This window comes from Styela clava, chromosome 1 (assembly GCF_964204865.1).
Source record: "Styela clava chromosome 1, kaStyClav1.hap1.2, whole genome shotgun sequence".
Classification (NCBI taxonomy): domain Eukaryota; kingdom Metazoa; phylum Chordata; class Ascidiacea; order Stolidobranchia; family Styelidae; genus Styela; species Styela clava.
Window position 1 is genome coordinate 23529364 of NC_135250.1, and position 14957 is coordinate 23544320.

A 14957-nucleotide genomic window follows, 5' to 3' on the forward strand; every position below is an offset into this window, starting at 1 on the left:
GAATTTTCCATCCTCTAGAACAGCGATGGCGAACCACTGACCCGCGGGTCACAAAGTGACCCACCGTGTTTTATTCGTGATTCACCAAGGCACGAATAAAATAAGGAAAAAATGCTAACATATCAGTGACAAAATTGATAAAACCGACCTTAAATTAATCTAACAATACCTAAACTATTATAATCTACCGTCAGTTGGGCAGTCAGTTGGGTAGTCAGGGCCGCGAGGGCTCATATTCAAATTGTTAATTTCGGGCTGGTATGGTAATTTTCAATACCCCTAATCTTGGACGCATGTCTGCACCGCTGTGAACCATTATTCAGCTTTTGGCTCTGACATCGTTTATTACATAACAATGCAACTGATATGTTAATTTGTCGTTACATCTGGTGTCTTTCGGAAGTTCATCTGCAGACTGTTTTAGGGGTTATGCGAGAACTAGATGCTGCATTGTATTTTATTAGTTTCTCGCCCACAATACCGTTAAGAGAACAAAATCTTTCAGACTTGAAATAAAAGCCTAGAAATTTGAAATAACAATGGGGCAGTGTAAAAGTGCCTTAATGAGGTTGAAAGTTGATCGAAAAATAGAACACTGTCAGGGTGGGATTCCCTCCAAACTCTTTGGAACCGTAAAATAATTTACCGCATCATCCTAAACGTTTATGGTAATTCATATGCGTGTTTTCGTACTCTAATTTCATAAAATCGAGAGCCATAAAAGTCCCTGATAGAAGTGCTTCATAAGTAAAGCCTGAAACTACACCAACAGAAGCCTAAAAGATTTGCTTCAGAAGTTTCTTATATATACAAACATTGATCATATATCTGTGACCCACTCTCTTCTGCTCCGCAATAAAAATATAATTTTTGACCCATTCATTAAAAAAGGTTCGCCATCCCTGCTCTAGAAAGGGTATATTAATCATAAATGTTATGCTCACCGAAACGTCACCGAAAAATTACGTCATTCTGACGTCACTGTGCAGTACAGCGCACTATCCAAATTCCAAGAATATCCCTCCATTTGGCTCAAAAAAACAAAAACTCTATGTGTCTCACAAACGAGGGGCGTCTGGCACCACGTCAGATCACACCATGCTTGTCTCAATAATAATCTAAGTTAATCGCGGCCGTCACATGACCAAAATTGCCGTTTTTTGCTAAAAACTCTCGAATGCTACGGTAGAATTTTTTTTCCTCCGGTAAATCGGATTATTTTTTCCCAAGGAATTCAATGATGACATTACTGGATTGCGCTTTTTTGTAGTATTTTGCGCAACTTCATTATACATTTATACTGCATTATTACAGATATTGAGGGACAACAATGTCCAGACGTCTCCCAAAGGTGGGGTGTCTGATCATCTGTAAAATGGGTTTCTCTGAAACGGGACAATGTCATCCGATTTGTATAGTGTGCCGTACTGCAGTGGCGTAATAAGGCCCACCGAAGTATGCGGATGGTCGTCCAAAACGCGCACACGATACCGGTAACCCGAAATCGAGCAAGCTATTTCTCTCGTTTTCTCGTTGCAACGATCACGATAGGAGAGAGATCGCTGGCCTTGGCGGCGCAAATGCCATTTCGGGCGATCGTAATTATACTTTGGCAATCCCTATGACGTGATGGTGACGTCGTAGTGACGTAATTTTTGGATGGCATAGTCAGGTGAGGGTTAGGAATAACATATGCAAAATCGTTATGCTACGCCCACTAGGATAGGATTTACATATTTATCCCGGGGGAGAGGAAAGCCGATAAGACGACTTATCCATATGACGAACCACGGCCTCTCGTCCGGTTATCATTCCAAGTAGGGTATGGGATTAGTTATATTGTTTGTTTTCAGAAGCATGGACTTGGTGGTGGAGGAAGCCATAACCGACCAGCGGTTACGTGAACCTCCCAACGGCGGCGAGGAGTCCAGCAATACTCTCGCACATAACCATCCCTGCATGGGATTCGAACCTGCGAACCCACGCAGAGTAATTAGAGGTGCGGTGGCGAGCGTATTCCTAACGGAAGTACTTGTGGTACTAAACTATACTAGACCCGCTATTTCTGTATTCCAGTATTCAGATATTACCGTACGTCTGGTAGACTTTACTGATCTGTTGAATACCAGGACGAAAAAGTTAATTGGCTAGCTTTCCTCCATAGAGTTACCACGGGGAAGATTGATAGACCAGCCACGCCCAAGCCTACGGCGCCATCGAACCCCAAACACTGAAACAGGAACCAAACCAAAAGTCTAACATCACACTAGGGAAAACACCAGAATCGATTCTGGGGATTCCCGGTGGCCCGTGCATAACTGCGCATCTCGATTTCCACTTGTAGTGCCCGCTTGGAATCCATGTATCATTTGGCTTAATTATTAATTGTTTCAGTCATTACAATGAATTTCACCTGACCAATCGTTTTTTAGGTGTCTAATACTCTACTATTACTATTTTCCTTTTGATTGAGTCCTGGTTCAAAACCATTCAATAAAATAGACACTCGTGTTATGAAGTGAAGTCAAGTGAGAATATCTCGAGGTTTTATTTTATTACGTTATCCAGTTATTTATATGTGAACTCCGTGTTCGATAGAAATAATACCAAGAGCGAGATGCTCAAATATATGGACACGACAGTCAAAACGAAGAAGTATGGGTACAATCGAGGCGCAGTTCTTACCACTTCATGGCAGCTCCTGCCACGAACGAACCGCGGCAGCTTTTGCCATGGTTTTATAGCGCTATTCTGTATTAAGTAATCAGTATTAACGGTATATTCACAAACTAATGTACCAAATTCTAATTGATCATGCGGAATTATATCTACTTAAACCCTAACCCTAACCCCAAATCCATCAAGACTGTATCCATAAGAAAAACTTTCCAACTTACCCAATATTTGTCACCATAAGGGACAGCCCCGTCCTTACGGCCCACCTGCCGCGGTTACGGCAGCAAAATTTGACCTGCCATTGGTTTTCAATTTGCTGCCGCGGTAACGGCAGCTCGACATTGGTTTGTGGCAGCTAAAAAGTCAGTCGCCATAGGTTTGGCCGTAGCGGCCATGGTATGGAAATACCGCCATGGTTTTGTGGCAGCTGCAGACGCCATGGAATACTTAAAACTGCACTTGGTACAATCTGTCACAGTAGACGAGATGTAGTTAGTTTTTTTAAAAACTCGTGGTATGCTTTACCGGATATCATCTACATTGGAATAAATAAAAAAGCCGCTATTGTTCATTCAATTTAGCCGTCTTTATCCTCTTTCGAAATGAACATTCATGAAAAATATATTATCATAATACACCATTTTATACAAACATCTATTTATGTTGCTAAATTAGACTTTGTGGAGTTTTTAAATTAACACATTAACAACAATTTTGAGTTCCTCGTCGAAACTTCTGTTGTTGATAAACTCATTCTGCAATTGGTTGCCTTTCGTTGTCTATGGCTCTATGCAGATACACCCTTTTATTGCAGTAATGTGTGGTACTGGCGTTGATTTGCTTTAGAGTAACCATAAGAATGATAGGTCTACTGTTTTTCGTCTACAATTACACCAGGATCGAGTGCTTGCTTGCATGCTACATCAAACATTTGCTATTTACAATAGTCAACTGACTTATGGCAGCTGACACAGGTTGCTACTAGTAATATCGTTGATATTTAATCGTAAATATATACTACTACGATTTAATAGATTTTTATAATTTTTCTATTAGTAGTAAAGCTTGTTATCAAGGTACGATTTATTTCCAGATGATGGCAATCATATCCCACGATTTGAAAATAATTATTTAGGGAAAAATGAGAAAATATACAATATATAAGAGTTTATCTGCTTCATCTTATCAAACGTAGTTTATTCAGATAACTAAACACTTTGAGGACAAAAAAAAAGTATGCGTAATTTTGGGTTTGAAAAATTAGGCAATTTATGAATTAGTGACACAAAGTGAGAAAAGCAATAGAATTAGAATGGCTTAAGGCTAATTATAATTTTCTCAATTCACATTTTTCTTCAATTTTGTATTATTTGTGTTTAATAATCTTGTATTTGGAGAATAATTTAGGGTTATAATATGAGAATAATAAATTACCAAACTTATGGCAAACCAATGTTAACGCAATATTCAGTAAATATTATTATTTAAGACATTACCTAGCTGATATCTGTCATAAAACAGGTCCATTATGCAAGTACTAAATTACTGTGTTGCATTTGCAATATTGCTCAAAACTGCCTCATTCCAGAAAGTATGCAATGGCGGCGATACGGAAACATGCATCTGCGATAGAACCGACAATTCCGGAACTATTGACTTAACAAGTATCGGCAATAAAGTCAACAAACCGTGGTATGTTCTTTGATCCCATTTTACAAAAATAAACAAAGTTGTAATCACTGCCATAGCACGAGCTAAATATTAGTATTCCGAAACCGACCTATGTCACTGAAATTTGAAACGATGTAGCCTACCATTTTCAAAATGTACCACCTTCACCACATTCCAACTGAATTACATTTCGAGCATGTTGGAATATGAGTAATATAAATATGGACCTCCTGAAGTATGCGCACCAAGATGGCGCACAACCTGAACTCAGGTTGTGTACCAGGTAGGGCTGGGCATTTCGAATCGAATATTCGAATCGAATCGAATAGTAAATTATTCGAATCGGTTCAGAGCTAAATTTCGAATCGCCGCCATCTTGTTTTTATCTTTCCGTTAATGGTCGAGGTGAATTCCCCAATTTTTTTTTCATCGGAGTCATATGTTTTCAACGAAATTCTAACATATGACTCATTTCTGTAGTGAGTTATTGATAAAACGTGTTTGTTATTCTGTGTGAACGCTCAGTAATCTATCTGAGTGATGTATTCTATGTCTTCAGTAATTCATTTGTTAAGAGGACCAATTACTATAAAAAGTCGTCTACAATTATATATTTCCAAGTATTCGAGATTCGATTCGATTCGAAAAAATTATTCGATTCGATTCTGAAATCACAAGGTATTCGAAAATGCCCAGCCCTAGTACCAGGTTAGGGTTCAGTTTGTGCGACATCTTGGTGTGCATACTTCGTGAGTACCATGAATATAATATATATTATATATTGGTCATTTTGTATAATGAATTTACAGGTTCAGCTACGTTCCATCATCGATGTATCCGTTTCAGTTCATGTACTCATATAATCCATGTTACGAATTCACGGATTGTTATTATATAAGTGGATTATCGGTTAGTAAACTACTATAATATATTACAATCAAAAATCTTGCGTTGTAAAAATAATTGATATTTCAAAAATTGAAGCAATTCATTGTGGAATAGTGAGGCTTATTTGATGTTCTGTTGGTCGAAATAAAACGGGTTGGTGGCTTGCAGGAGCGCGTTGAACGTAACTGTGTCAGCCTTGCTGATTGGGGAAACGTTTAGATTTTAAACTTCGTATCCGCAATCTCGTTCTAGTGTAATAAATTAAGCATGACTTGACGTATTTCTGTTAGGCAGATTATTCATAATCGACCAAAATAAAACAAAAATTATACATTTTTATTTCAATTATTCTATTTTAGATTGTAATGATTCCGGGAGAAAATCCAATTCCGTGCATGGATGTTGGAGTCATGAATTCATCAACATTTGTGGAAGAAGAGAATGGTCAAATTAGTCTTCATTATCATTCATATGATATGCAAAGGTAGTTCACATAATATATTCAGATCCCATATTAACTATCCCATATTTACTATTTTTTCCATTTTAGCACTTGCAAATAAAACGCATTCTAGGCTCCTGTTATCGCGACATTAGTTGTTTATATGGCGCTGATAATATATTTGATTGTAGGTTTCTTACAAATGTTTTGTATTTTATACTACAGAAAGGCTGTTGTTTTTTTGGAATGCAACTCTTCGTCTCACGAAAACACTTTTACTCAATTTGGAGACGAATATGCGCTTGTTTTTTTCGTGAGTATTTCTTAAATAATTAGTAAAAACTATAGGGGGGAGTGGGGTATATTGAGCACATGGGGTTAATTGAGTACAATGTATAAAAACTCCGGTAACTTTTTTGTATGTTGAGTGAATGGTTTGTACTTTGTAGCAACAATAGTTCATATCCTATGCTTTTATTTCATTGCGCATAGCTCACTTGCCTACCAAGGATAAAATTGTTTCAGATGTTTGTATGTGAATTTTTTTTGTTCGTGACAAAAATTGTTTTGGAAACTTTCACATGATACTGATAGTATATTTTAATTTTTTTGTGATGCCTTTTAGTACCTTAGTAAAGACTATTTTTGCCCTATTGGATAATTTTATGTAACTCATTGACTTTGTGTTTTATTGATGTTTGAAAAAATCGAGGTAAATTGAGTCTGTCGGAAACTTACCGTCGGGTAAATCGGGTATATGCATAAATGGCTTCTCCCACTGCTATAACACAGGATTATGAGGTTCTGTGTGACTATTTTGAGCCCTGACACATTTTGTAGCCTTTATCATGTCCATCTTTCAATATAGGCTTCTATTTTTAATGAATATGAGTGTAAATCCACAACGGGCAATTGTAAGATTTTGAGAAAGCAGTTCTTTTCTTGTAACTAAAAAAAATAGTAAAAAAGAAAGCCGTGGACAAGCCAAGCACAGAGTCCTACTCCACCAGTAAACTTAGTGCATTTACAAAGGCTATAGTTGACGTAATCACACTCACTGTCATCTCCGAAAACATGTAGTAATATTAAAAAAACAGCCGTCCCAGAAAAAGAATTCAGGCGAAAACTATATAACGTCAGTTGAAAGTATATATCATTATACTGATAGGATACACTTAAAACGGATATGATTGGTAAAAAAAAGAAAAACAGCAAAGAGAAAGATCATAATAGTTCAGAAAAGCAGTAACAGAGTCAGAATTAGATTCAGCTTTATTGACGACGAGACAGAATATGAAACAGAATTCTCACATAGTACAGCTGATTATAACAGAAGACTAACTATAAGTAGCACATTCTGACATTAATAAAATCGTGACCTTGACTGGCTGGTTGAAATATGGGGAGAGAGAATTTTTTGGCCAAGTTGTCCTCACCAATGTATATAAAATGAACTGTGTATGATACCAGTGTATGAAAGAACTCAAATATAGAAAGAAATTAGATTTAACCCCAAATAGGAACATAAAAAGTATCTCAGAACTTGTTTCACGGTTTATAATTTTAAGAAATCTGATTTGACTGGTTTTACGACGATTCATATTATTAATTTAAAAAATAACAGTAAAATCTAACTAAAATAACAAGGTTATCCCTATAATGTTATGTTTTACAAGTAACGGACTTTTGTGACCATATATTTCAGCATTGCCATTTTATTTATTGTTCAGAACACTGTAACATAGTAAAAGCTCAATGTCACAACCTTAGTTTTGTGTTGTATATTACGTTAACACATTCCCTTTGTCAGCGAATTAAAATTTCAAAACAATTTTTTTTTCAGACATTCAAGCTGAATGGACCTGCAGCCTGTGTTATTTCGAAACAACCAGATCAAAGAACTCCAAGAATTGCTGGCATTTCAATGTAAGGAGATAAATATGATCACGAATAGGGAAAAATTGATGAACCACATTTCGCATATAGCTTACCTCGTGTGTGTCAAATGAATTAATTTTTGATATTAATGCAGCTAGATTCAGATAATTTATTTTTATCATGCAAGAATCAATGAAGACACAACACAAAAGTGTATAACGGAATTATATACACGTAGGAAATAACGTCAGAGATTCATTGCAATCACAAGGGGGCTAAAATATATCCAATTAGTGGAATGTGGCGGAGGAGGGTAAAAGTGACAAAACCTTTGAAAGGTTTGGTAAAACAATAAATATTACGTAGTAATTTTGAAACTATAGTCATGACAAATGTATTTTGATGCATTGTGGCAAAACAGGGTGTTAAATTGTAGATAAAGTGAATTATCTATGCCCCAACCAGAACGTAAAATACACAAAATTGTACATTTGGTAAGTTTACTGAAAACTGTTTATTACAGAACTTGCATATGTTTTGTGATTTTTTTCATCATTGGAATATCGCGTACTCGATACCATAATAATATTAATGAGGCAACCTTCCGCTCAATCCATCAGTGCCCAGACGAGCATACTGTGGTAAGTCTAGAATAGATCCAGGGTGTGCAACAAAAGGCCCGCGGGCCACAACCCGGCCCCAAGCCATTTAGTGCGACCTTAGTCAACACTAAAGATTTTCCCCCATAAAGAATATAATCTTATATTCCACAGTTTATATTTGAAAAGGCGCTCAAAATGGTTAATTGTTAATACATAATGTTATTTTACTCTTGTTGCTGCGTTAAATCGCCGTTTTGCTGGTGCCTTTATTACTGTAAGGCTAAGCGATGGCCACATTCTCCTCTGTCGCCTTTCCCGCGACGCTATTGTTGTCGATAATGTACAGTAATTTGTTGCTGCAGGATTTCTATAACTCTTTTTCACAACATTATATTGTGACGCATAATACTTCATTGTGGTTTCTTGGTTTAATTCGTCGTGTGCATGCAATTCAAAACTAAATTTTCTATGTGGCACAGCTAGTGTCTGAAGCTGATTCTACAGCCCACCGACAAAAAAATGTTGTACACCCCTGGCTCTTGATTAACAGAATTTGAACAATGGCTGATGTACATTTTAGTAAATATAAGTGGAAACTTGATAGAAACAAGATTTATATCTCCCTAGCATGAAGCTAATAAATAATCACACATTAGATACTGTTGAAAACAAAAATTATTTGTGTTACACATCAGGTTAATTCAAGCGATGACAAATCCTACCTGCTGGACGATGAAAACGTGACAGAGTCAGTAGAACCAACGGAAATAGACGACGATACTAGATGATCCATGAAAAACTTTTCAACTCTATGACATTATAGATCTACTATTAATTTATTCACATAAAAGTCGTGGAAGTGTATGTACATGCCACGATGATGACTAAAAATATTTTTGTTGATTCGCAAAATTATGGAAGACAACTTGTTGGTATCGCCGATTTGAAAATTGAACCCAAACGGTCTCGCTAGTATATAAAAATTCCTTTCAATATGAGAGTGCGAAATACGAAATGGTTAGATTTCTTGAAAAGGTAATCCCGATTGCATTTACCTGAACCGCTTCAAGTTTCGCGTCAGTATGTATCTACTAACGGCTAATTCCACATTATACTTCTTTATAATCTCAGTAGCTCTTGACATCGCAAGGCCAAATTATCACTCGTACCTGCGATCCGACATCAGCCTCCCATAATTATGAGTGAGACTGTCCGCGGCCCTAATTTGAGCAACTTCCTTTAAAAAAATTAGGATCTTTTGTACAAAGCCCCCGTTACAAAACACCTTCGCACACGCTTAAAATGAGAAAATTAGTAATTATCCAGTTAGATGTTGAGATCGGGTTAGGAAAGCGGATTATGCTGGGAATTCAAATATTCAAATCATTCCTAACTCCAACGGGATAATTATTAATTTGTTATTAAACGTAGCGGGTGTGGCTTACATTTTTGAATCAGTGGCGAGGGCTCAGTACAAAATACCTCAAAATTGTGACAAATCAAAATCTTGACGCGTATTATTAAAAACCATTTTCAACAAATAAATAACCATTCAGCTTGATTTTCGACGTATCGTCTGCTAGTTGGTCTGTATGTGTGAAAGCCTATGTTATGTAATGATATACAAGTAGCGTATGTTCGTTGCCTTTATCGTACAAGATTGCCTGGTGACACATCAATTTCCGATTCGCGTTTTTAGCTTAAGTGATATTGCAAACATCGTTGTCGTTATAAACTTTAACGAAGACACGAGAAATGGCTCTTTACAACTAAATTTATTATCCAAAATTGGTGATTCAGCATTTAAGCTAGAGCCTCGATAAGTTGGTGAAAATAAGAAGACTTTTGTTAAATTATGTTATGGTTGGTAGCAAGAAATAGATCAGACAGTCATTTACTGGGAAAATTTTCTCTAAACTATTTTTTTCACAAAGCACCAGGGGTTAATAATAAGATGGTGAGAGCAATGAATTGAGTTTATAAGCAGAACGAATGATCTACACGTAAAATCTTGAGGCTTTTAATTGCTCTCAGGGAAATTAAAATCAAGTGACATTTAATTAAGTTTATTTGAGATCGTGCAATAGGTTAATTTGAGATGAAATTAATTTATGTAGAATTTCATACATGCTTTCGTGCTCAAATCCCTTAGTGAACGGTATTACAGATTAGGCTTGCACGTAATTTGCGGATTTACGGAATTATTTCGAGTTACGGAAGCGAAGTTACGAATTACGTAAAGTCGTAATTATTGGTCGAGCACTTTCGCGATTGAAACGAGCTCTCTTCAGAGCAGTCAATTCCGTCGATTGTAAAAAATTAAAGTTTTAGTAAAAGAAGTTAGAGTTCAGGTATTCTCAGCCGTTTTTCTCTCTCTTGTTAGGCAGATGAGAAGGCATAACGCGTCATTTACTAACCTATTATCAACTTATCTAGGGTGGCCAATGTACATATTAACCGTAGATAAGGAATAGAATTGTGTTGAGACCGATGGAGGTCAACACACCTGGTTTCAACTTCTTCGGGTGAAATGACTAAAGAATGTAAGAGATCAACTTATAAAACATGGCCTATTTGCAGATGCCGAGATAATTAATGTCGCGCTTATCAAACAGCAATGAAGACGGAAGAGAAATTGTGTAATGAACCAACGCAACTTAGTCTTTTCGGCATCGGTAAAGCGATTGAGACGGCAGAGAAACAACAATACGACGGGATTTCCCGTGTTCATTCTGCGCGAGATTCATTTTCTATTACAAAATCTTGATGTTCTGTTACCGATTTTATCGTTATTTATCTGTCCGGATTTGGCATTGCTCAATATGTTTTTCACAATGCTTCGCAATATGTCGGCCAAATATGATTATCTGTCTTTACCAAATGCGGCAACTTATTTTGATTTATCGTCGACTCGAATACCACCGGCACTCGACCAAACTTGTGTCAATCTTGGCAAATAGGATTGTCGATTTGAGTTAGAAAAATAAATTAATATTTTCATGAGTGCAGAATAAATGTCACAAAATGCATTGTTTTGCGATATAACTTTGTATTTTCGGAGAAGGCATGTCATATAAGTACGGTATTTTAAATAATGCGCAAATAATTATTATTTGATCTAAATTTATCGCAAATAATGTTATAACTTTTAGGCCGCGAAATGATTTAATGTAAAATGAAGCATGGAATTCGGAATATCGTCAATATGTCGGCATCAATAATTATTATAAAATGCTAGCTAAGTAGTAAAGTCGGATATTGTAAAAAACGGTGAAATAAAAGTCTTCGTGGCGAGGCAAGCGAAAGTATAATCAAACAAGAGAATACGCTTGTAGTTGATTAATAAATTAGCAACCCGGAATTTTTATTTAATACGAAAGTCGTATTAATACGTTAATACGATTTTAAAAAGTGAACTATCGTTTCTTCATTATATTACCAGTGTTGGTAATGATAAAATTGATCGCATAAAATTTGGTGATAAAGTGGATAAAAAAATCAAAGCTAATACAAAAGATAAAAATCAGAATAAAATTATTTTGAATTCACTCCTTGATATTTGTCTTTAACATCTGTCGCCGGCGTGTAGTACTGCCGGGAATATGAAAACCAAACTTCGATGCCCCATTCGGAATAGAAGTGGATTAAATTGGTTGTTATGATAGGTTTAAATGTGTGAAAAAAATATCGCAATTACGGGGTCATTACGTAATCGATTTGGCCGTAATTACGGAATTGATTTTTGTCAATTACGTGCAAGCCTATTACAGATAAAGGTTTGCAGGCTTGTCTTTAAATATTCTTGATGCGTCATCGATATCGCGTAATTGTGTGCTGCAAGTTCCAAGAGAAAAGTTGGGTAGGGATCAAAGTACGCGTCATTGAATAACCCACAGGGAAACGTGACAACGTCAAACGATTCAGAAATGACAAGTACGTATTTCTGAAAGTCTTACTGCACTAATCCATAAATTGACTATAACCAGTGGCACATATACAATAATGATGTTGTAAATTTTACAGAATAATGAGTTGTACAAAGTCTAAGTGGTGTTACTTTATTTTTACAGCCTCCCAACCAACGAAAAATCATGATTTTTCAATCGTCTGGAGCAGAGTGATATATGTTTCATTATTTCACATTGTAGCTTTGTATGCTCTCACTATATCGCACAATTTTCATATGAAGACTGTTCTTTTGGGTGAGAATAGTAATAATTTCGAGTTGTTTACATCGGTGCATTTGAACAAATTTCTAATACTTCGATGGTTAAATTTTTATACTTCCTAAACTAAGTCTTAGGGACATTCGATGTCCATTCCCCATTGACTGCTATTGCTGTGGAACCTTCCATTCGAAGTGTTGATAAATATTTTTGTGTTAATTTGCTCTGAGTAACATGGGAAGCCCTTACCTCAAGTTACGCGGATTACCTGTAAACAATATCGACGGGTGAAAAGATAAGGATGAATACTGTTTCAACAGCATAAATCGTTTATTAAATTAAGACTGGGAAAAATCTAATTCAACATAGTCAGATCAGTAGAAGGAAATCCCACAAATATGGAGGCCCTTGGAAAAAATCATGATAAAAGAAATAAATGATGAAATTTGGTTCTTAAAAATCTGAACTTGTATTTTAGGTCTCGTTACTTATCTGGTGGGTGGTTTTGGTTTGGCTGCCGGTGCACATCGATTGTGGTCACATCGATCGTACCAAGCAAAACTCCCTCTAAGAATCTTCTTGGCGACAGGCAGTTGTATAGCATGGCAGGTTGGTACACTGTCATTAAATTTGGTATTTTTGATTGATTCCAGTTTGTCTAACTGCTATTTTATTTTAAAGGCGCCTATTTTGTACTGGTGCCGTGAACACAGAACCCACCACAAATGCTCTGAGACTGATGGTGATCCACACAACGCAAAACGAGGATTCTTTTTCAGTCATCTGGGTTGTCATCTAATTAAAAAACACCCTGATGTCATCAAAAACGGAAAAACAGTTCCCCTTGACGATTTGCTCAATGATCCCGTTGTTATTTGGCAAAATAAGTAAGTTGTTATATATACTCAACCGGCACTGTTTCCAGTCATCATGCCGGTTCTAGGAAAATTTCGACGCAGGAAATTTCGCCGCATAGGAAACATCGCCTTATTTAAAAAAGATTCGTTATTCAAGAGCATACCCTAACTCTATAAACCTAACTTTTCTTTTTCACAAATACTTGTTTTACAGCAAAATGCTCTTGCGATTTTTCATAGGCGGCGAAATTTCCAACGGCGAGATTTCTTACGACGAGATTTCCCACGGCGAATTTTCCCTAGAACCGGCATGGTGGCCGGAAACAGTGCCGGTTTAGTACATATACCAACAGTAAATGGTTAAGTGAACACTGGTGACGATTAGCGGTATGTTTGGTGGTTTGAAAATTATGTTTTAGATTTACGTAAAGCGTGTCATGTTATGGCAGCTTACGAAGTGAGATACATACATTTTATGAAATGAGAAAACCTGGTGTTAGTAAGTTCGAAACAAAAGAGAACCCGTTCTGAAACTTTTGGCTTTCATCACTTGTCTTCTGCATACTAGCAAATTTCTTTAAATAGGGCAATCACGCCAATTAACCTTCACAATCTGTTTGCAGAGTATTGCTATCCGCCTCCATATTTATATTTTACAATTTGTTTGCAGAGTGTTTCTACCCGCCTCCATATTACTTTGTATCGTTTTACCAACTTTGATTCCGTATTTATGCTGGGATGAAAATCTATGGTATTCGTTATGCTGTAGTGTGCTTCGCTACGTCATTTCCTTACATGCCGGATTTTCAGTGAACAGTTTCGCACATTTGTATGGAGATCGACCGTATGATGTCACAATAAATCCCGCAGAAAACAAGATCGTTTCATTTTTTGCAATGGGTAAGTTTGTAGAAGTTTTCCATTTAAATTCCGTTTTGTCCAATCTAATCAATGTATCCCAGGTATCAACCAAGGGCATCTCTAAGACGTTTAAAATTTCAGAAAACTATTTTAAATTGTAATTGAATAATTAAACCAATTATTAGCTTGTGTGGCAAAGTATATGGGATGTGTTGAAATTTCACATTGTTTTGAAAACAGTGGAGCCTAAATATAGTGTAACCATAAAAAGGAAAATAGATATTATGTCTTTGGAAAACCTTCACTATTATTATTTTTTTTTCGTAGAAGTTCCAAAGTTCATTCGTAATTTATCATATTTACCTAACTCATGCACGATTTGACACTACAATTTCAGATCATCTATTTATATTTTCTATCTAGGTGAAGGATTCCATAATTATCATCACACTTTTCCACAAGATTACAGAACAAGTGAATTCAGATTTAGTTTGTTGAATTTAAATACGCTGTTCATTGACTTAATGGCTATGATTGGGCAAGCTTACAATAGGACAACAACCCCAGAACGAATTGTAGAAGCGAGACAAAAAAGAACAGGCAATTTGTCGCTACTAAACACTGAAAGTCACTAACCTCTGAAATTAAGAAAAATTGGTACTCCCGAAGTATGTGAACCAAAATGTCGGACACCGGGGCGTAGTATGTGCACCAATAATCTCAGGTACAAATACTACAGGAGTCACTTGGCTAGTCCCCGAACTCGTAATGGGACTAAAATAAGAAAAGTTGGAATAAAATTATGGGCTAACCCTAACCTGGTACACATACTACGTTTCGGTGTCCGCGATCTTGGTTCAAATACTTCGGGAGTACGGAAAAATTTATTGAAATATACAACACTGAAAACCCATTC

General features: G+C 36.4%; 2 protein-coding genes across 2 annotated transcripts; both read left to right on the plus strand.

Moving 5' to 3' along the window:
* Positions 1-4204: 4204 nt before the first annotated feature.
* LOC144422180 (uncharacterized) lies at positions 4205-7649 on the plus strand. Its single transcript, XM_078112074.1, has 5 exons — positions 4205-4368; positions 5157-5256; positions 5595-5719; positions 5903-5990; positions 7521-7649. Exons 1-5 carry the CDS (start codon positions 4205-4207, stop codon positions 7605-7607), a joined length of 564 nt encoding a protein of 187 aa, XP_077968200.1. The 3' UTR covers positions 7608-7649.
* Positions 7650-11483: 3834 nt separating this feature from the next.
* On the plus strand, positions 11484-14830 carry LOC144422282 (stearoyl-CoA desaturase 5-like). Its single transcript, XM_078112304.1, has 6 exons — positions 11484-12090; positions 12228-12359; positions 12802-12932; positions 13005-13210; positions 13851-14080; positions 14465-14830. Exons 1-6 carry the CDS (start codon positions 12084-12086, stop codon positions 14674-14676), a joined length of 918 nt encoding a protein of 305 aa, XP_077968430.1. The 5' UTR covers positions 11484-12083; the 3' UTR covers positions 14677-14830.
* The last annotated feature ends 127 nt before the right edge of the window (positions 14831-14957 follow it).

Excerpts from the sequence above, each read along its gene's own strand:
- LOC144422180 (XM_078112074.1), top strand. The coding sequence starts at position 4,205 with ATGCAAGTACTAAATTACTGTGTTGCATTTGCAATATTGCTCAAAACT. Across the intron at positions 5,720-5,902 it reads CATTCATATGATATGCAAAG|AAAGGCTGTTGTTTTTTTGG; the intron begins GTAGTTCACATA and ends TTTATACTACAG. Across the intron at positions 5,991-7,520 it reads AATATGCGCTTGTTTTTTTC|ACATTCAAGCTGAATGGACC; the intron begins GTGAGTATTTCT and ends TTTTTTTTTCAG.
- LOC144422282 (XM_078112304.1), top strand. Across the intron at positions 13,211-13,850 it reads GTTGTTATTTGGCAAAATAA|AGTGTTTCTACCCGCCTCCA; the intron begins GTAAGTTGTTAT and ends ATTTGTTTGCAG. Across the intron at positions 14,081-14,464 it reads CGTTTCATTTTTTGCAATGG|GTGAAGGATTCCATAATTAT; the intron begins GTAAGTTTGTAG and ends TTTTCTATCTAG.